Source organism: Halichoeres trimaculatus, unplaced genomic scaffold, assembly GCF_033239565.1.
Source record: "Halichoeres trimaculatus isolate MK-OKI-2021-1 unplaced genomic scaffold, fHalTri1.1 fHalTri1_scaffold_16, whole genome shotgun sequence".
Lineage (NCBI taxonomy): Eukaryota > Metazoa > Chordata > Actinopteri > Labriformes > Labridae > Halichoeres > Halichoeres trimaculatus.
In genome coordinates this window covers 24,732,542-24,754,617 of record NW_027437194.1, presented here as the reverse complement: position 1 = coordinate 24,754,617, position 22,076 = coordinate 24,732,542, and the positions used below count along the sequence as shown (strand labels likewise).

The 22,076-nt window shown below is 39.8% G+C and overlaps 1 protein-coding gene across 1 annotated transcript; it reads left to right on the top strand.

The window, feature by feature from the left end:
* Positions 1-472: 472 nt before the first annotated feature.
* Positions 473-21,196, top strand: LOC141805789 (uncharacterized). Its single transcript, XM_074690980.1, has 29 exons — positions 473-586; positions 2,238-2,437; positions 2,516-3,164; positions 3,270-3,373; positions 3,507-3,572; positions 3,688-3,849; positions 4,841-4,974; positions 5,065-5,159; positions 5,266-5,320; positions 5,410-5,544; positions 5,762-5,989; positions 6,861-6,924; positions 7,006-7,189; positions 7,273-7,382; positions 8,169-8,547; positions 8,711-8,830; positions 9,040-9,076; positions 9,166-9,279; positions 10,796-13,310; positions 13,392-13,552; positions 13,649-13,833; positions 15,968-16,028; positions 16,122-16,275; positions 16,368-16,476; positions 16,565-16,592; positions 16,682-16,786; positions 19,580-19,862; positions 19,947-20,193; positions 20,283-21,196. The coding sequence occupies exons 2-29, from the start codon at positions 2,244-2,246 to the stop codon at positions 20,385-20,387; spliced, it is 6,783 nt and encodes a 2,260-aa protein (XP_074547081.1). The 5' UTR covers positions 473-586; positions 2,238-2,243; the 3' UTR covers positions 20,388-21,196.
* Positions 21,197-22,076: the final 880 nt, after the last annotated feature.

Genomic DNA, 22,076 nt, shown 5'->3' with positions numbered 1-22,076 from the left:
ACATAAAATTATTAAAAATCTTTTATACAAATCTCAAGTAGAATACCCCCCCCCCCCCCCCCAATAGATAAATAAAAATAAGGCTTTGTTTTTATGTATTATGTATTAGCGCTGAATACAGTGACTTATTGATTATTCACCATTAAGGAGCTCCTTAAACATAAGAATTTGTAACTAACAAGACAGCTATTTCAAATTTCATTTCTTTCTATACAATTCCTATTGCTTTTACTTTGTAAATACCAGTAGTTAGCCTTTGTAGTTTTGCTTTTGATGCTTCATTGTGGTATATAAATTGCATTTGCAGGACTAGGAATTAAATCAATAATAATAAATGTCTCGGAAAGAAAAGCGTGATTAGATAACAGGAGAACAGAAGGTGAACATTGCCTGTAAATTTGAGGCTCTTGCCTCATCCAGCTTTATGTATGGCCGGACTACATTTCCCACAATCCCTCTGACGTCACATAAATATCACGTCAAGAAAAACATGGCGGTGTTGTGTGTATGCGTGGGGGACCGCTACTCGCTGCTCGTCGATAAATGAAGCTTTGTTTCTCCAAACTAACGTCTTAATATTGAAAAGGTGGGTTTTCAGAGGTCAAATAAGATCCTTCTGATGTCATATCTTTAAATATTTCTGTTTCTGCTTCTTATTATCAACCAAAGCCCGGAGCCAGTCTGGGAGAGTCTTTTACTCTGTGTGTTGTCATCGAGTTTTAACCAGCTTTGCAGACTTTTTTGTCTCTGTAACACATTATTGGACGACGAGGTATGTTTTAAAATCACGATATTACGTTTTAGCTTAATTTACATGCATGTGGTCATTCCCTTTTATTGCATTTTACGTAACAGCTGTTTGAACGTGACTTAACGGCTTCCATCTGTCAACGTGAGTGGTCCTGTCAGTTCAACGATTTGCTGAGGTTAGCACAACACTCAGTTATAAACGTGTTTTCTCGCTTATTATTCCTCAGCAACCAATATACAAACACTTTAATATCAATAATCCTGATTTCTTTCAGTATTACACTAACACGAAGGAATAAAAGACGTGTTTAAATGATTATTGGGTCCTATAAACCCCAGAAAGTAGCTCTTATACCCCTTGAATTTGTTAAACTCAAAATATAAGTCAAGATGAAATATCAGTTTACAATTCAAAAGGTAGCTTGATAAATATTTCCCATTTGTTGATAGAGTTAATTAACTCATCATGCCGAACGGCTCATTTCACAGAGATTCAATATTGTATTATTTTTTAGATAGTTTGTATTATACAAAAATAATATGTTAAAGAGTGTATTAATTGCAATAGAGCCACTTCAAAATACTTTCATCATTTGTGGCAAAGTCACATGACATCTTATTTTCTATTACAAAGGGCAACCCCTTGTCAAAGTAATCAGAACTATGTAATTTGTACACACGCTAGTTTGTACTTTGTTACAATAACTGAGTGAATGAAGTCTCAGTTTCTCTTTCTTTGCATTTACTCATAAAGGGTAAAGCCTCCATACTCTCTGATGGGCTCTGGTAATGATTCATAGGTGAGTTTGTTCCAAAGATTTTATTCCAAAGTGTATTTAACGTTCATAACTTCAATTCGAAGTGTAATTCAAAGAGTAAGAGCAGAAATGAGTTTCATTCTGTGGTTTTATTCTAAGGAACCTATCTAAGTGACCTCTAACTCCCAGGTCCCCTTCCCAGGGCTTTGTCTCTCTGTCTCATGTCAGTGTAATTGTTGATACTCCTCTTAGCAGAGGGTGTACGTCTTACACTGGGTGTTAACTCCCACCCACAGTCCTCTCTGCATGCTTATGTGCTGCAACACACTGTTATCTGTGCCTGTCTTCAGGGAATAACTGTTGTGGGCGTTTTCCTTTCTTTCTTACTTTTTAACAGCAGCAGCTGGAGATGTACTTATTGACAGTTTCACTCCCATTGCCATAAAATCCTTAGAGTACTAACAGTAACACATTTGTTAATGCTGTTGTACTGCACCTAAGTACGCATCATTGTCCTATCATTTATTTCATGCTCTGCAAAGATCCTAATTTAAGAAAAAAACAATTATCATAGATTTATGCTGCAGTTGAGTATAACCTTGTGTGTGTTTTCCTGTGTCAGGGAAACTTGTAACACCAGTACTCCATAAGCTTGAAACCCTGAATCCTTTCTTTTCAGTAAACTTTATTTTTCTACTGGTTTTACTTGGACTGTTTTCTGTATTTCAGGTCAAAATGTTTCGTCGCTCGAGATTCAGCATTCGGCCCAATGTGGGCTCTGCAGGGAGAGCCCCAGCAACATCTCAGGAAGCCCCTACGGCAAGTCAGGAGGCTAGTGAGATCCCCAAAGACATCACTGAGAGCGGCACCACTACTTCTGCAGCAGATAAGTCTGATGTGACCCCATCAGAAAAACCCACAGCCTCAGGGTGAGTCAGCAGCACAGAGTTGTTATCTGTAATATTTCTGTAACATTTGTGGATATAACTCTTCATGTGGTTGTTTAGGGAAGGGAATGATCAAAATGGGGAAGGTACCAGCACCTCAGCAGCTGTTCAGAGGAGGAAGCGGTTTTCTATCAAGCCCAAAGTGGCCCCAGGCCGGCTGTCCACCCTTTCTCGAATGCCGAAGTCCCCTGCCAAGGCTGCCTCTGAAACCCCTGTGGAAACGTCTGTGTCTGACCTTGACAAACCAACAACATCCAGCCACACTGGGACTACACTCCCCCCTCGAGGACTCCAGTCCCCACGGCGAAGGAGACCTTCAGAGGACAGCAAGCAGCTCAAAGTGCAGCCCAAAGCCACAATCATTTCCCCTGACAGCTCAGGACCTTCAGCTCTTCCTGTATCTGAGGATTTACAAGAACAAACACACCTAGCAGCAGATAGTGACAAACAACTCGAAACCACTTCAAGCAGTCCAGTAAAAGAAGCTCCTTCCAGACTACCTGATAAAGTCCCCTCCTCACTCCCAGACAAAGAAGCTATTGAGATATCAGAAAAAGCAAAGACTCTAGTATCGTGTGAGAGAAGCCTTTCACTGCCACCTTCAGCGTTTTCTTTGAGCAGACTTCTGAACGACCCGTCTGACATGCAGAGGATCGCAAAGGCCCAGAAACTCAGACACTTACTTCGACAGGAGATGCACAAAGAAAGGGTTCGTAGAGATTATAGTACATTAAAACATTAAATGTTCATGGTGTTTAGTGTCCTTTTATTTTAATTCATTGCTTCAGGAGTGTGTTATCATTTAATGTTGCAGAGAAAGAAGAAAAATAAGATGCGTGTCAAGGAGTTTTCTTTGGATCCTGCCAAAATGACCATGAGGGACTTAATCCGTTACCTTCCAGAATCCAACCCGATGACGTAAGAGTGGAGACTTTGAGTTGTATTTGTAGAGAAAATGTTTCTCCTGAGTATTCTGCTTTTTTTTTTTTTTTTTACAAAAATCTCTCTGGTTTTTATTTTTATTTGACTTTAATTTGTGTTTTTATTTCAGGTCTAGTATAGAAGAAACTGTTAACGAGAATGAGACCGTGGTTCCTCCGTCACCGGGAAGAGAAGAGTAAGCTCATCCTCTTAATGATTCAATAATCTCTTTCCATCTTGGTTTTATAGTTTTATGTTTTTTTAATTACAAGATAAGACTATAGGTTTCTTCTTTAATGCAACCCTCTCAGGTCACCAGAGAGCGCCCAGGAACCAGAAGCTGCCCCCAAAGTTACGACATCAGCAGAGGAGGAGGTGGAGGCACAGGACGACCAAGACGAGGAGGACGACGCGCTCATGGTTCCTCAGGTCAAAGTAGCAGAGGACGGCACGCTGATCATAGATGAAGAGAGGTCAGTGGACTCAGTGGAGCACATCTGAGCCCCGCATTTGATTTTGTGAAAATGACCAAGGGCCAGCAACTCCTGCTGACAAAATGCTCTACTTGTTAACTTTTTCTTTTAGTGATTTCTGTAAAAATCAGTCTTTGAGTGTGCTCAAATATCCTTGTTCCATTATCACAGACTGATGTAATCAAACCTCACCTGTTCCTCAGGTGTCTCTAGATACCAGATGATCAGTGGTCAGTTTTCTGCAGTGTTACATTCTGCGTAAACATCAGCAAACTCTGCTTCTGACCAAGGAAAATGTTCTCCATTAGCAAGTGTTATTAGCCATATGTGTCATATTTTTTATGAATGAATCAGAATCTGGATTATATTAGGTTTGTTTTTCCCTAAATATTTCCAATCCTGCATTCTGTATAATTGTTTTGTACATTTTTTTCTCTTTTCTGCTCTGTTTCCTAATTTTAATCTAGTCTTGTGTCCTCTAATGTGTTTTTTGAGTTCTTACATTTTCACGTCATGATAAATACATTAATTTAAAGATGTCAGCTTTAAACAATCAGCCTATGCACAGGCCAAATATAGTTTAATGAGATGTTACTAGATATTCTTTCATTAAACTTGCTAGAAAATGTCAATGTACACAGAATTTAGAACACGATTCATTTCAGTGACATAATTAAAACAATGTAAGATGAAAGCTGGGGTTGTATAAAAAATGGACCTCAGGCCTGACTTTGGTTATGTCTAAGGTAAGATATTAAAAAAGCAATCGTGTTCAGAAAGAGAAATGTGGCCGATTTAGTGAAACCATAACAGAAACCTTTATTTGTTATTTGAAAGAGTTTAAAGAGAAAGCAATTTGACAAAAAGTAAAGATTAAATGTGTGTTGACTAAAAGTTAAAGAAGCAATATTTGATCTTTGTGTCAACATTACCAAGCTGTTGTGTTATTGTAGATATAGGTTAAACAATTTCTTCTTTATCTTCATCCCAGCTTGACTGTGGAAGTCCAACGAGCCAAAGGGCCAAACCCAGCTCAGGAACGGGACCCCATCTTTGAGCGAGGCTCCACCACAACATACTCCAGCTTCAGGAAAGGAACTTATTCCAGACCGTGGTCTGCTGAAGGTAAGGTTCACATAGTTTGAAAATACCAGACACATTTCCTTCTCTCTTATGTTGTATAATTCTAACTTTGTGACTGTTTGCTGATTCCAGAGACCGACATGTTCTTCTTGGCGATCAGCATGGTGGGGACAGACTTCTCCATGATTTGTCAGCTGTTTCCTCACAGAGCTCGATCAGAGATAAAGGTCAGCAAAGAATAATTCATGTGAAATTAAACTACATTATAAAAACAACATGCTGCCGCAAGAAAAAGCTAGAAAATGTGTCTGAACTACCTGTTTAAATCTACAGAACAAATTCAAAAAAGAAGAACGAGAAAATTCCTGGAGGGTAGACAAAGCTTTCAGTGAGTATTCAGTACATTGTAAGTGGACATGACGTGGCACTGTAATTTTTTTCTGATTTATAAACTGTTTAACTGTGATTCTTCTGCAGGAGAGAGACGCAAACTAGACATTGAGTATTTCTCCAAGCTGCTGGAAAAGATCCTTGAAGTTCAGAAAAACAGGAAGAAACTAAAGTCTCTGGCTAACAAAAACACCCCAAAGAAGCAGAAGAGAAAGACAAAAAGTAAATATTTTTAGTTAATGTTTGTCATTAGAGTTGTGCAAATTTAAATAAACTATGTTTCATATGTGAGACTAATTTTAAATCTACTTTTTTTGACTTTAACTTGTTCTATTCATTATCCTAATATCTATCTGGTTATGGATAATTTAGCTGGCGCTTCACATTTTTGTTCTTGGTTAATCCATAGAAACATTTGTGTTTATTCTGCCCCCAACAGGCAAAAAAGCTGCGAAAAAGCTGAGTGATGTGGAGGAGGAAAACGAGGAAGAGGAGAACAGTATGCCAGACCTGGAGGGGGAGGGAGAAAAGGAGAATGAGGCCCTCTGCAACGAAGGACAGAGCCCTGCTCCTAAGCCCAAGAAGACACGGAAGAGAAAGAAGGATGCTTCAAAAGAAGAACCAAAAGACAAGAAAAGCAAAATGGTTGAAAAAGGAAACGAGCAAGGTAAAGACTCATTTACTCCTTTAACTATTCAAAGATGTGCTATTGTTCTCCTAATTCTGTCCCTTTGGTGCCCCTGTAGTATCTCCACACGATCTGCACCAGAGAAAATACCTTTTTTCTCTCTCTCTCTGGTGTTTTAGAAAACCTTTATTTCAGCCTCTGTCTGTAATGCTTTTTTAGCTGCTGTCTCTTTAAGGCTTCCATCTTTCATGAATCACAGGAAAACAAGGGAGGAGGATACAGTTGCAGATAAAACAAAACTTTTATTCTAACTAAACTCAAAACTCAAAAACTCCAACAAAAGAAACAAAACCAAAAACACTCTAGGAAACTTACTGGAAATATAAACAAAGGACATAAATAGTATTCTACTATTGGAAAGTAGACTACTCCATCTTTAACCCCTTGATGTCTGTTGTCCCAAATTTGTGACTTACCCTGTCAAGTTTTGAAGCAGCTGAGATGACCTTTGTATCCAACTAATGCCTATTGATTAATATTCTACACAAACCAAGGATCATATCAAATTCACCACATCCAAATTATTGGTCAGAGGATGAACTTATTATATATATAATATAATATAACTTTTTATGACTATTGTGTGTGTAATATATCTAAATCTACACCTCCACTAAATTTAGTATCTATTATGATGCAAAAACACAAAAAGGTTTTTTCGTATAATTCTAAGTTATTTCAGGCAGTAAGGATTAAAGGTTTGGTCTAACAAAGATTTATACTTTGAGCTAACAAAAAGGGTTTGAATTAATTTCTTGAAGAATGGATGGGGCAAGAATAATATATGATTGTGTCTTTGGACATTATCCCATAACTCTTGAAGCTGAATTTCTTTTGTATGTTTTCTCAGATGAAGCCAACATACCAGAAGACTCCGAGGCCGCCCTTCCAGAGGACAATCCAAATTCAGACATGTAAGGAAACTTTCAAGTCTTTTAAGTATTTCTCTGCATCTTGAGCTGGAATTTAAATCTTTATTTCCTCGTGATATTCAGATCTGAAAAGACAGCCAAGGACACCACCATTAAGCCGGCTAAACTGTCTCGAGGCCGAGCACCTAAACCTCTGCTGCCTCTGGGCAGGAAATGGGCTAAAAAGCTTCGACCACCATCTAAAGCTGGAGACGCCGTGTCAGATAAAGAGGGGCAGTGTGTGACAGATGGAGCCTTCCAGGAGCAGGTTATTTTTAGAGTTTAAGTTTTGAGTCGTGAAGTCTCCTTGCGTTTTTTTTGCCTCACTAAAAGAAATGCTCTTATTTTCAGATAAACGAAGATGTGTCACCTTTAAAACAAGCTAATAAGAAGACGTCAGATGATGACAGTAGCTCCTCTGAAGAAGAGGAGTCTACTGCTCCACCTCCTAGACCCACCAGGTACTACATTTCAAGTTTAGGTTGTAACAGACATTTCAACCTTGAATCTCCTGAACATGTTGCATATAGGATTAGTGCTGTCAGGTGATTAAAGAAAATAATCTAATTAATTACAGGATTTGTAATTAATTAATCTAATTAATCACATTTTAGTCTCATATCTGTGTAAGGCCCCCATACAAAGAATTTGAATTCTAGAGCATTACAAAATTGTAGTGCATGACTAATCAGATGAATCTACATTTTTTTTCAGTTCGATTGCAACCGTTTACTGCGTGTGAGGGGGAGTAAATCATGTTTTTCATCAGGGGGAGGCAGGGTCTGACAGAGCTTGTCAATCAAAATCATGCTCATAAACTGCTGTGGGTGAGAGCAGTGTGCTCTTTGGATGAGAGATCAGCATGGATATGAGGAGAAGATGTGAGATGACAGAGGCATAGTAAGACGCTGCAATTCATAAGTTCAGGCAGCTCACGCTCCAACTGAGGATGTTCAGAGAGAAAGAGCAGTGCGATCGTCAAGAAAAGATGATGGAAATCATAGGAAGGATTAAAGGATGGAGCGCCCGGTACAAATGCGATCAAAAAAAATTGTGTTTTGTCTGTTTTTTTTTATCAAAAACAGGAAGAGAGACATGAAGGGAGAGAGTCCTCTCTTCTTAGGTAGTTTTAGGTACATTAGGTACATTAATTCGCGGTGTAAACAATTCACCTAATTAACGCATTAAAGTGACAGCCTTATATAAAATGTATCAGTTGTTACTCAGTGTGTGTTTGTGTTTTGTAGGTATGGGAGAGTACCCAAACCCACCAAGCCCTTGAATTATCCTGCCAAAGAGGACACACACTCCTCTGCATCTGAAAGCACCCCTGCCACTCCAGCTTCTGCCTCTGCTGCCAGGCCTAAACCCAAACCCACAGCCAAGAGGGCAAGACCATCAAAGGCCCACTCAGCCCAAGAGTCTAAAAAGCCCAAACTGGTCACCCTCAGGGCCTCTCAGTCAGACGACAGTGATGAAGAGAGTGAAAAGCAGTGGGAGGAGGAGGAGGAGGAGGAGCAGCCTGAGTGTGGCTCCGGTAACGACAGCTCTGCTTCAGTGTTTGTCCCCGTCAGCCTGCGCTCTCCACAACCTCTTATTCCAGATGTGGAAGAGACCATGGAGGAGGTATTCATGCACAGTCACAGTAACAAACACAACACCCTCATTTTATTTTACATCTGTGCCATAAGTGTTTTTGCACTGTTATTTTGCATGTTTTTTTTCTATGCATGATTTTCCATCCCATAACTCAAACCCTCCGCTCTTGACTCCCCTCACCCTCATGTAGCTTGATATCTTGGCCAATATGCCTGATGTGTTGGGCATCTCCCAAGATGCTTTGTGCCCTGATGCCTCTTGTGAGCAGGCACACAATGAGACCTGTGATCATCAGTTGGACCTGCTGGTTGTAAGTTTCTAAGGCCAAGTATGAGTGAAAAAGAAATCATTCCTTCCAGTTAAACTTTAATTTAAATGAAATATCTGATTTCCAGGATGTTTTGTGACAGACAAGATGTGTAACAAGGCTCCTTCAGAATTTCTTTATTCTCATCATTTAACAACTAAACATGCTCACATGGGTTTCATTTGATGTTCAGTGTTTGTGTTTCCTTGCAGGATGTCATAGACTTCCTGTCTTCTGAACAAACAGAAGGTATGTGAAAAAGACTCGACAGATAAGAATCAGTATAAAATACATTTTTGCTGTTCATATTCTTAAAGAGTTTATTGTTGTGTTTAAAGTATCTGAAGACCAGAGCTACAATGAGGCGGCTGAAACCCTGTTGACCATCAGCAACGTGGCTCACCTTTCTCAGGCAGCACAGAGTCAAACAGCCACAGAAGAACAAACAACAGGTGAGAGACAGAAAGGCCAAAATGTCACATTTCATGTGGATTTAAAATCCCTGTGATGATTTTATGAGTGATCTTGGAAAAAGTCTCACCTTTGTAGATTTGCTTAGATCTGCGTAGATCAAAACTCCCCATGACAACACTACACAGCCTGGCAAAGTTTAGCAGTGGAGGCACTTTTTCTTGAACAAAAGGATTTCTTGGATTTTTTTGTAGTAATGGTGGACACTGGAGATAGACTGACAAAAAGAAAAAATATTAGATAAGGGCAGTGAAATAGGTAGGAGTGACCAGGGTGTGCACAGTACATATCATTACCATTTCTCCTCCTTAACTTCACTCGGCCAGTTTAATAAATTCAAAGCAGTTTTTCAGCCCAGATAAAAAACAAAACAAAAAACTTTTACATTACACAAAAAACAGGTGAGACCAGGGAAACACTGATGTTGTTTGCGACGTTGCCAAAGAGGAGTTGCCATTCACCAAATTTAAATCAGAAATTCTACTCATGGAGAAACATGGATTAACATCAAATCAGTTCAGGGAAGCGCTTTAAGAACAGGCACTTTGTTTTGAAAATGCTTTATTTTATGAATGTTTGAGTTTAAAATGTTACATTTCAGCTCAGTAAAGCACTTCAAACACTTTATAAATTTTCTTTGTCTGTATGATTATTTTATTGATAAACAAACATTTATACACACCTTATTTATACACAGCTTGTTGTAAAATTATTAACATTACATGGAGGTCATGGAAAGTGATGAAAATGTAACCTGATGGCATTTATGGTGGGGAAATCAAAGATTTTGGGTGCACCTAAATTTTGTGCTGTTGCACCCAGAAAAAAAAAAAAAAAGAGTTAGGCGCACTGGATGCAAAATGTTAGTCTGGAGCCCTACTAACCTTCACCCTGTTCACTTTCCAAGAAAAGAGGTTAGGTCAGCCAGCCACTGTTACCCATCTAGATACCATCTTCACACTGAAGAACTCAGTTTTCAGTTCAATTAAATCTATATAAGCTAATGAAACAGTCACAAGATGTCACCAAAATCACACTGTCCCTTTAAAAAAATGATGCAATATTATATCAAATAATATCAAATCACATCACATTGTATATTTGGCTGAGTATCGTGATATATATCGTATTCCGAGCTGAATATTGTATATCGTATCGTAAAATTAGTGTATCACTACAGCCCTAGTTAATAAAGTTTGATTGTCACATTTAAAATAATAGCGTTATTTAACTACAAACAATTATATTACCTTGTTGCTTTGCATCTTAGGAAAAGTTGCCTTGAACAGAGAAAAGTAGTGTTAGAAAGAAGATCTGCTCTCCAAAACAAATGCTCGCCTTTGCAAGAGTGTGGCCTTTGCTCACAGGAAACAGTCGTTATCCCCAAAAAACACTACCAATTCTGACCACAGGTGTCACTGCAAACAACATCAATTAGAGTCTTTGACACGATTAAATTGTGGTGAATTTTAAACAAACTTCTGTGCTTCATTTCAGAGCCAACCTCAGTGAGTGTCAGTGAAACTAGCAAACAACCAGAAGAAAACACTGCAAACAAAGCGGCTGCACAAGGGGGACACAGCGCCACCCCTCTTACATCTGCAGCATCTAGTAGTGGAGACACCAAAACCAGTTTGGAGCTACAAAAAAGTAAAACGGATAGTTGTAACAAACAAAGTATCACTCAGCAAACAGAAATGGATCCTTCACCTGAGTCACAAACAGAGGTTACAAAGACGAGACGTTTCTCCAAGGTCAAACCAAAACCGAACCTCAGTCTAGCCTCGAGGGCGAATCAGCTTAAGTCCAGACCTGATACATCTTCAGCACGGAGAACAGAAGAGACACAAAATGATGCAAATAAAACCCAAGCTGGTAACATGGGAGGAGCTGCAGAAAGAGCAACTGGTCGTGAAAATCTGATCAAAGAAGACGATGTACCCTCAGCTTGTTCAGAAGTCAAACTCACAGATGAGCAGGAGTCTGTTGCAGCAGCATCACCTGTCAGTCAGAAAGAAGAGGGTGAAGACCCTTCTGCTTCACAAACCAGGAAGAGTCGATTCCAGAGAGTCAAACCCAAACCCAACCTGGCACAGACATCAAGAAATGTACGTTCAAGACCTCAAACTACAAAAGATGTAGACGAAAACGACTCCAAAAAATCAGCTGTAGGAGTTTCAGCGCCATCACCGGTCATCTCTACTGAAAATTCAAGTGAAAAAGTTGGTCTTACATCAGGGCTTTCATCAGTTTCAGGCTCTTCTCAGACACTGACTGAAGAGTCTGGTGACACAAAATTGGATAAAAGCGCTTATATAAACCAGGTTGTCTCTGAAGCCTGGCTTGAAACCAGCAAAGAGTCGACTACGGCATCCACAGAGGAATACGTGTTGTCGAATACTAAAACATCTGAAGGTAAATGTACCAGTTTGCAAGCTGAAGAAGCGTCCGAAATAGATCCAGCACCCATTCAAGAGACAAGTGAACAACTTCCTGTCAGTCAGAAACAAGATTGTGAAGATTCAGCGACTCCTCAAACCAAGAGGAATCGATTCCAGAGAGTCAAACCTAAACCCAACCTGGCACAGACATCAAGAAGTGTTCGTTCAAAACCTCAAACTACAAAAGATGAAGTAGGAAAAGACTCCAGTTCAACCCCTGACCTGAACCTAAATATTCATGAAAAATCATCTCTGGAAGTTTCAGAGCCTCCTCAGGTCATGTCCGGTAAAAAGTCGAGTGAGAACATTGGTCTTTTATCAGGGCTATCATCAAATTCAGGTTACTCTTTTACACCAACAGAGAAAATCCCTCAAACTGAGCTGGAAAGCAAAGAGTCTGGTAACGCAACATTGGAGGATAGTTCCTCCAAAAACCAGATCGCCTCTAAAGCCCAAGTTGGAACCAGCAAAGAGTCGACCACAGAGTCAATGGAGGAAGACGTGTTGTCTAAGAAAGCTGAAAGTAAGTGTACAAGTCTGAAAGCTGAAAAAGTGTCTGAAATAGATCCAGCATCCATTCAAGAGGCAAGGGAACAACTTCCTGCCTGTGTTTCACCTGAAGAGGAGTCGCCTGTCAGTCAGAAACAAGACTGTGAGGATTCAGCAACTCCTCAAACCAAGAGGAGTCGATTCCAGAGAGTCAAACCTAAACCCAACCTGGCTCAGACATCAAGAAGTGTTCGATCAAGACCTCAAACCACCAAAGATACAGACACCAACCAAGCTCCAAACCGCTCAGAAACAAAAGTAGAAACTTTGGCACGACCAGATGATGCACCATCCAAAGATTATCTTCCTGAGATTGAGGGAAAAATTACTGATGATCAAGGTCTTTGTGGTAACAAACCTCATGAAAGACCAAGCACAGTACCATCACAGGAATTTACTCACAAACCCTCGGAGGAGTTCTCTTCTCGGAAGGGGCCCATCGTGACTGATGCTGGACTGGACTCACACTCAGAGGAAAGTCTGCCTCAAAGACGGCAACGTTTCCCCAAAGTTAAACCTAAACCCAATATTGGATCATCCACCAGAAGCAGACAGACTAAAACAACACCTTCAGATGATGCCAGAGAGTCTTCACAACAGTCCAGTAATGACACAACAGAAAGCAGAAGTGCACAAAGAGAGGAGAGCAGAGATTCAATGACAACACAACACACATCACACACTGGAGTGGAGCCTCCAGACTCTGTGCCTGAAGATAAGAGTACAGAGAAAGAAGCAGCTGAAGTTGTAGAGAAAGGAGACAAAAAGGAGGAAGATCGACTGACCCTACAAACAGTCTCATCTGTTGGATCTTCACAAGCAAAAGCAGACGACCCAGCTGCTGTTTTAGACATTCAGTCTTCAGCAGGTTGTTCCACAGAGTCAGATGTGAGCTCTAACAATCAGTCCAAACCAGATTCAAAAGGACACGCTCAGCTGCCATGGTCAGAGGGTGACACAAAGGCACAGTGTCAACGCACAGCTCCACAGTCATCTGACACTGATCAGTCAGCTTACCAGAGGTAAAACCTGTATCTCATCTTCTAATTGATGATCCCTGAAACATGCCAGACTTTTTCTGACAGTTTCTTTGTCTCTTAAAGCTCACATCACGATCAGCCAGAGCCATCAAACTCCTTCAAGTCCCCAACAAAAGCTCCTCAGAGCTGGCGAGGCCGGTCTGTGAAACCTAAACCCAACTTAGGACGCAGCCGCCAGCCTCCTCAGACCCAACAAGCTCAGACGATGAAACAAGCACAAGCAGGTTTGTTTTGTTGTTTGTTTCTCTTAAAATTCAAAGTGCTCTTGTCTCGTTAAAGACTTTTCTTTGTTCATCACTAATGTTTCTACTTTTCTATAGATTCTGACACCGCCTCGGAGGCTGGAAAAGCCTCAGCTTCTCAAGGAGAAGTGTGTGAACTCCAGCCTCACACTCAGGAGCCATTAGAAGAAGCTCTTGATCACAGCATCACCCAGAGCAGTTTTTCAGTAGTTACTGAAACCTCGTTTGGCAGTGTGCCACAAGCACCTGACAACTCTACCCAGGTATTTATTCATTATTTGCTCTTGAGTTCTGCAGTTGTGGTGCTTTTTTTTGTTAAAATTAAATTAAAGAATAGGTATTCTATGAATAAATATGAATATTCAGTAACATGCTGGAGTTTTGGACTAAACGTGCATGTTTTCAAACCTCTACATATTAATATGTTGTAGAGATCCCTGAATCTGTCAGTAAAGTGATGAAAACGCTCTGTACTAGAAACAGAGCAAGCTCTTCACGAGATCTTGAAAGAGATTTGCTAAAGTGATGAGGTCAGAGCATATCTCCAGAGGCCTGGCCAATCAGAATGAGGGGGGTTTGTGGAGAGGAAAGAGTTAAAAATGTAGCAGCTAAAAAGAGGCAGAATAAGGGTTTTCTAAAAACACTTTTTATTTTTAGAGGTTGCTCATGAAAAGCTACTACAGGGGACACAGAGGGGCAGAATAACAACAGAGAAAAAGCACGATATCCCCTTTTTAAGTTTTTGCCTTTGCAGGATGTGGTTTTTTTTTTTAACAAAAAAGATAATATTGTATCGTGGTTTCACCAAAAAGGTCTGCTTGAACTTCTGCTGCTGCAAAACAGAGATTCATAAACTAGAATATAAAATCCGCTTTATATGTTTCAATTTTAATTTCACATAAATTGATGCAGAATCCCAGAAAATTAGGTTCTTGTGGGATACCAGCCTTTGTTCATAAGGAAATTACTCATGATCACAAAACATTACTGTATCATGAGCTCAAGAAAGTATTATGCGTGAACATCTTCTTTCCTGACATGCAGTCCATTTTACTCACATTTTGTTTAAATAAAGCCATACCCATTAGAGATAGACTGATATGGATTTTTCAGGGCCGACAAAGATTATTTGTAGTCAAGGAGGCCGATAACCAATATTCGAAGCCAATATTAATTTGCAGTCAAAGTACAAATATTGGTGTCAAAATTTTGAACAATACAAACTCCGCTTAACTTCATTCAGATGCCTTTAAGCATGAGTTTATTAAACAGAAATGCCAAATATCGGCCCGGCCGATAATCGTTCTATCCCTAATACCCATTGCAAAAACAGCCTAAAGGTTTTCAAAATCCGTTTTGGGCAAGGTGATAAAATGTAGCTATGATGATGTGCAAGTAAAGACTCTTACACTGCAAAAAAATGAAATCTTATCAAGTGTTTTTGTCTTTTTTTAAGTTAAAACTGTCTTATTATACTCTATATGAGCCACTTTCAACTTATCAATTCAGAAAAATGTCGTGTTTCAAGTTATCAGAGTACAAAAATGAGGTTTAAATCGCCTGTAACCAGTAAAAAAAATCTGCCAATGGAACAAGAAAAAATTGCTTGAAAATTTACTTGAGACGAGAACAATGTCGTAATACAAGTAACTTTTCATTTGTTCCATTGGCAGATTTTTTTACTGGTTACGAGCAATTCAGACCTCATTTTTGTCCTTAAATAACTTAAAACAAGACATTTTTCTGGATTGGTCATGTGAATTTGGCTCATATTTAGTCTAAAAAAGAAATTTCTACTGAAAATAAGACAAAAACACTTGATAAGATTTCAGTTTTTGCAGTGTAGGTTGAAAAGAAGCTCAGCTAAATCCTTCACCATCACTGGTGGGCCATCTATCATACTGGAAACTTTCTCATGGCTCTGCATTATTATTTTGTGATCACAGGAATGTTTTTCATGAACATGGGTAAGTTTCTGGTGTGCACAGGAACCCTTTTTTAAAACAATTCAGGCTTTAGCTTAAAAGCTCCATGATGTTTGCTAAGCTAAAGGGACTAAGACTTTTACTGTAAATTAACTTTTAACATGAGTGAACATGAAAGCACCCCTCAAAGTGGTACATGAGTGGGTGTGGGGTATGACATGAAACCACCTGCTCCAAGGCAAACTTTATGAGGCACTACCCAAACTGCTCGGCCATTTGTGCCCCAAGGAAGATTATATTTTGTTAATGCTTCCAATCCAGCATGAAACCATCTGACAAAATCAGTGAAGAATATCTGAACTTTATCAAACCATCAAAACAAGTCATGACACAGTTTTGACAAACCTTGTTTATCCCCTCATGTTTGGATTAACCCTTTAATGTTCCTCTTTAATTCTTCTCACAATCCAAGGATGCTGTAGTGTCAGGTTCAGGAGGGACCCACAGCCAGACTCTGTCCCTGTTTCCAGACAGTAAGTCAATAATAGATCCATCACTTTGTTTACTTTGTGCTGAGAATGATAAACAGTTAAAACACTTTGCTTTGCCTTCTCCCTCATCTTCAGTGCTGTCAGGACAGGAACCTTCAGATCCAGATGAGCCGTTCTTCACCCTCTGTCTGACTGAGATCCCTGTCTGCTCTTCAGCGGAGGTCCTGGACTCTGCATCTGTGCTGCTCTCTCATATTCCTGTAACAGAAGCATCACAGCAGCAGCACAGGTTAGTGCTCCATCTGAACCAGCTTCCTCCAGGTTTGGTTTCGTTGGTTTCGTTGGGTTTCTGACTCTAATGCTCTGCTCACGTCTTTGCAGTGATACTGGAGTGCATGTGACAGCAGTGGGAGGTGAGCATGTCTTTAACGTGTCTGACCCTGAGGAAGATGTCATCATTATTGAAGATACGGATCCAGTTGCTCACACAGTAAGTGAAGCTGCATTGAACGTCTCATTTCTGCAGCACGATAAGCTGTCTGTCTTTGTCACTCATGTTCTTTTTTCACTCATACCAGGTCGTTGAGAATCCAGTGGAGCCGGATGGTAAAGTTATTCCTCTGTCATCTAATTTCATGAATGATTAACAGCATGTTTTAAAAGTTTGATGTGAATTACTTTTCTTTGTGGAGCAGGGAGCTCTGCAGTTCAGCCTCCTAAAAAACCAGAGACTGTGGAGGGTAAAGATGAGACTGAAATCCCCTCGACGAGGCAGAGACCTCAGGGCACAACAAGGAGAGGTATGCAGGAGATAAATACTTCACATAAGCTGTATTTTTACCTGAAGCAAAGCTATTTTTTTCGCTTGCAGTTTTCCTTAGATGAGTTGAAGTAATAGGTTGTTGGTGTGTACGTTACTTTGACCTTACAGCCATCAAAAATCTAGACTTGCAGTGTGACAAACATCTACACCTTATCTCATACTACAGTAGCAAAAAAATGAACTCCTGTGCACCCAAAGCTGGATTTTTTTCACACTGTGGTGTTTCAGAAATAATCAGACATGACCATGAAAAGCCAAAAAAGCACAATTTTTCTTCAGAATCACAAGTTGTCCCAAAACCAGATATTTCCTCTGAGTTATGAATCATCCAGAGGAAGTGTGTGGTGGTGTCTGTCCCTGCAGAGAGTTTGCTCTTTGTCTGTTTTCTCATTTTCTTCCTGTTGACATTTTTTAAAGGTGGCTGCTTCAGTGCTCCAACAGCCATTAGGTCAGAGCTGATACACAAATACAAGGTGCAAAGACTGCATGACCAAATCTGGCCCAGAATCAGAATCAGAACATCCATTTTTGGAGTGAGAGTGGAGGGGAGGGGGATAAAATCTTGGCTGAGTGCCGACAGGAATAGGTGGAGCATCAAGGGGACACTTTGAGCCATGGAGGCAGACACCTTTGGGAGCAAAGAGCGTAAATTCTCGCTGCGCCAATATTCCCATATGCCCTGTAACCACCAGAACTCTCTTAAAAAAAAAAAAAGATAAATAAGGTTAAATGTGGTAAAACCAGAACGCATCCATTGATAATTTTATTCTTATATCACATGTTAACAGAGGAGGGAGAGGAGAGATGCACGTTTTCTAGCTGGAAACACAGTCACTGTTTAGAGTTTGTCAGCTAAAGATGGCAGTATTATGGTTTGTTGTTCACTCTGTGCCGCCAGTTTGCTTAATATCTTTGACTGAAACATTTAGGAATCAGAGAGAGAAGTTGTTTGATTTTTACCGGGGGGAAAGGTGAGTCCCATCTTTCACTGTAACTTCTTCTATTCCAAGAGCTGAGCCCTCTGTTTAGCACAAATCCATTTGTTAAGGAGCAGAGCAACATAACATAGGTTACAACAAGGGACCTGGTGACAAGCAGGGGTGTGCCTAGACTTTTTAGACTGGGGTGCCCCTATAAGGGTACTGAGGATCATGTGAGCCCACACTCCAGAAAAATTTATTTTTGCTTATTGTATTACAAATACAGGATCGTAAGACTACAGCTTTAACAAAAATATAACTGATAAAAACCAAAGTAGACTAAAACAAAGCATTAAAAAAAAAATTAATTGAAATCTAAAATTTAACTGAACAGAGCTGTATTGCACCAAAAATAATGCTGTAGAATCTTTCTTTAGTTGTATTTTGAAATTCAAAATGTTTAAAATGAATATTTTTGTTTTTAATTGTAAAGTTTATTTTTTACATCTACCAATGTCTGCATGTTCCTTTAAAACAAAACATGTAGACAAATTTTTTTAATCGTAATCACACAATTTTGCCAAGTTATTTAGCTGCAGGTGTTGTCAGCAGCTGCTAAAAGTGACTAAAAAAGTAACTTGTAATTTAACTTAGTTACTTTTAAAATCAAGTAGTCAGTATATTAACTAAGTTACTTTTCAAAGGAGTAATTGGATTACTTTTTTAAAGTAACTGTGGCAACACTGCTCATATAATATTTGACTAATCTGCAACAAATTTTCCCGGTCATTGAGTTGATCTTTATTTCTTTATATCAGCAAGAGGGAAGGGAGCTGTTGGAATCATCGGTTCAGTTAAAAGTTTAGCAGTGATGATCGAGTTAAGTTTTTGGTTCCCATCCCTAACTGAAAGACAATGATGACGCCTGAATGTTTGCAAAGAGTAAAATTTCTACCATTGGAGTAAAGACAACTTGCCTGTCCAATAGAAATAATGTCTTAACACAAGAAATTAAACACACACCTTTTTCTGACCCCACTGGCAGATAATTTTACTCTTTAATTACGTTTCAGGCATCATTTTGTCTTTTAATATCTTGAAATATGACATTTTCCTTGACTTGTTACCTGAATGTGTCTCAGATAACATCTAATTAGACAGTTTTTACTAAAATAAGACCCCAATGCTTACTTAGATTGTAGTGAAAGAATTATAAAGTTAAAACATATATTTTCTTTTTGACTTTAATTTATCTTTATTTAGATCAGCTGCTCCTGCCTTTGCTTCTATTTTGTGCAGATTTGGAATAAACATATGAGCGTAGATGGTGCTTTTTTATACCATTGTGACATGTGGTATTGAGACTTCAGTATTTTTACCACCTTAATCCAGACAAATGAAGGGAACTCCGATGGCATTGTGTCTGGGTTCATCTCATCACATGTAGTCACACACATCTAAAGGGATTCCCTGTGTTCTCCAAGAACTGTCAGAGTGATCTTCTCGGCCACTTAAAGCTTTCCCAAATCAAGTTAGCTTGGTCAGGCTCAACTCGGGGTGAATGCCAGGCCTTTTTAACCATCGCTGTTTGGTTTCAGCTGAGAAGAAATTGTTCAGAGAGTCTTGTAGTCATGCTTTGTAGAGTGTGTGCAGAAGATGGGAAAAGCAGACATTTAAAACATTTTTCTCTCCACTGAAGTCAGACATTAAAACTTACTGTTGTTTGATCGTTTCAGTTTGCTTCAGTTCTGCACGACCTGTTTTTATGTTTAAAATTTACCTCTTTTCTCCTCAGCATAAAACTTTATCTAATCTCTTTTTTTCTACCGTGCGTGTTTCCTGTGAAGCAGCCAAACAGCAGGTTAAGACAAATAATTCAAGGAAAAAACAAGCCTGTGAGACGGTCGCTGCCAAGGAAGAAGAGCCAATCCTCAGTGTAACAAACGCCACAGAAGAGTCAGAGCTGCCAGGGCTTTCTGTGCAGCCAAGAGAAGTCGCTGAGGTTGTCTCTGAGCCATCGAGGAAGGGTGGCAGTCGTAGAGCCGCTGCAAAGAAAGCTCTTGAAAATTTGAAGGAGCCTGAAGAAAGCAGCTCAGAAGCACAAAGGAGACAGACCAGAGCGACTCGGAGCAGGTGAGGAAACCTGTAAAAATCTCTCACTGGGGTCTGAATTTTTTCACAGTGTTGATTTTAATTTTATTTTTCATTTCTCAACAGAAAACCTGCAGAAACAAGCAACCCTGCCCCTCCAAGTGATTCTCCTCCTGCAGTAGCAGAATCCACGAGTCAGAAAGTCAAAACTCCACAGGCAGGAAGGAAACGGTCCAGACCAGAACCTGCAGCCTCCACGCCAAACGTCGCTCGAACGTCCTCTACCAGAACAGCAACACTAATAGAGCCGGACGCTGAGCAGGCTTCTGGTTCCTCAGCGCGACCCTTCAGTGCTTCTCAGTCTTCAGTGGAGGTAAGAAGGGCTCAGGTGTTGCAGAGGACTCATCTTACAGAAGTGGAAGTTAAACACAGCTCATCTTACTTTGTTTTTCTCCATCGTAGGATTTCTCTTCACAGCACAGCTTCGACAGCAGCTCGATAGAAGAAGCCACCAGCGTGTCTCAGTACTTCTTAAGTGACATTTTTACTGAGGTGGAGGAGGCGTGACAGCTGCAGGGAGCTGAGGTGAGAGGAGGGACCTGCCAGTGGCTTACCTTTGAACTCTTTAATTTGTTATACTTGTAAAGTTTAATTTATAAGTCAGAGTTTTGATTGTGTTAGACTCATTTTTACTGTCATAAGCACTTTGAACATGTAGAAACATCCTGAAAGTCCTTTTCTATTCAACAGTGGTTAGTCCAAATGAGTTTTAGCTAGCAGGTCAATCTCTCTTTTGACTTAAATCGTTGGCAGCTTTTCCCTGAATTTCATTATGTTACACATCAGGCTGCCTAATTTTCTCATAAACTGCCTATAAAATGTAAATATTGTTTTAAAACTCCCGTTTGATATTTCTTTCTCACCACTTTTATGTTTTACACTTACGAAGACGTTGGCCTCAGGAAAAAAGAACATTACAGTTCATTGTGTACAGCTCAGTGTTCAAATGTATGATGTTTTTTATGCATTGTTTTTATACCTGTGCAAATTAAATTAAACTTCTGTTCAAGTTTAACCCAGCTGTTATTTTACAGAGACTTGGGCCTACAAACAGAGCTGTAAAAAAAATACAAGCAATCACATTTCCCCAGCACACAGAGCAGGTATTTAGCAGAAAATGTCACTGATTTAAATTCAATCTGTGAAGCTCCACTTAATCCATTTCACTGTGAAAAGTGTAGATAAACTAAAGGGGGTCAGATGTTTTGTACCTTACAGTGAAAATAGATCAATTTTTGTTCATGTGAATTGTTTCATTTGTAAAATAGAGTCAAACCTGTGATTATGTAAGATGAATAAACTGTATTCTTCCACCACGACCGAACTCCACCTTCAGTTTTTCTAGATACTGTTTTTCTTTTTTTAGTTCATAACAAGGTCTGTGTCAGAAACTGTTCGTCTAAGTAAAACGAGAAAGAATGAGTGGCTTTCATCATCATCAAAAGATTCAGAGAATCTGATGAAACCTAAAAAAAAATCCAACAAGGATGTTCCCTCAGGCAGTGGTGCTTTAAAACCAGACATGACTCTGTAGTGGAAATCACTGCATGGGCTCAAAATCTCCCCAGAAACCGTCAGTGCCTCCGAAAAGTCAGGTTCAGACTGTAACATGCAAAGAGGAAACCATGTATGAACCTGATTGAGAACAAGCAGAGAGACTTCTCTGGACCTGTGCCTGTCTAAAGTGGACTGAGGGGAAGTGGAAAACTGTTCTGTGGTCTGGTGAATGAGAAGCCGAGCATTTGTTTTGGAAATCGTGGATGGAGAGGGGGCACCTGGCTGGTTCTCAGCTCACAGGTCAAAACCAGAATCTCTAAAGGTCTAGGGATCAGAAGAGTCCATGGCATTGGGGGGAGGGTTACAGGTTTGGGATCAACATATTCTGCTGTCCAGACAAAAAGCTCACAGATTTCAGAGAGACACTGACAAACCACATCCTGCGCGGATTACAGCATCATGGTTCTGTAGTAAAAGAAGAAGAGTCCAGGTGTTAAACTGACCTGCCTGCAAACCCAATTTTCCCCCATTTAAAACATTTGGAGCATCAAGAAATGAAAAACAGAACAAAGGAGACCCTGAACTGTTGAGCTGCTGAAATCCTCCATCAGGCAAGAACGAGACAAGAAGAGGCGATGCTTCAAAAAGGTAAACATCCTGTAAACTCTTTGAAACATATCTGTTAGATGTGTCCAGATT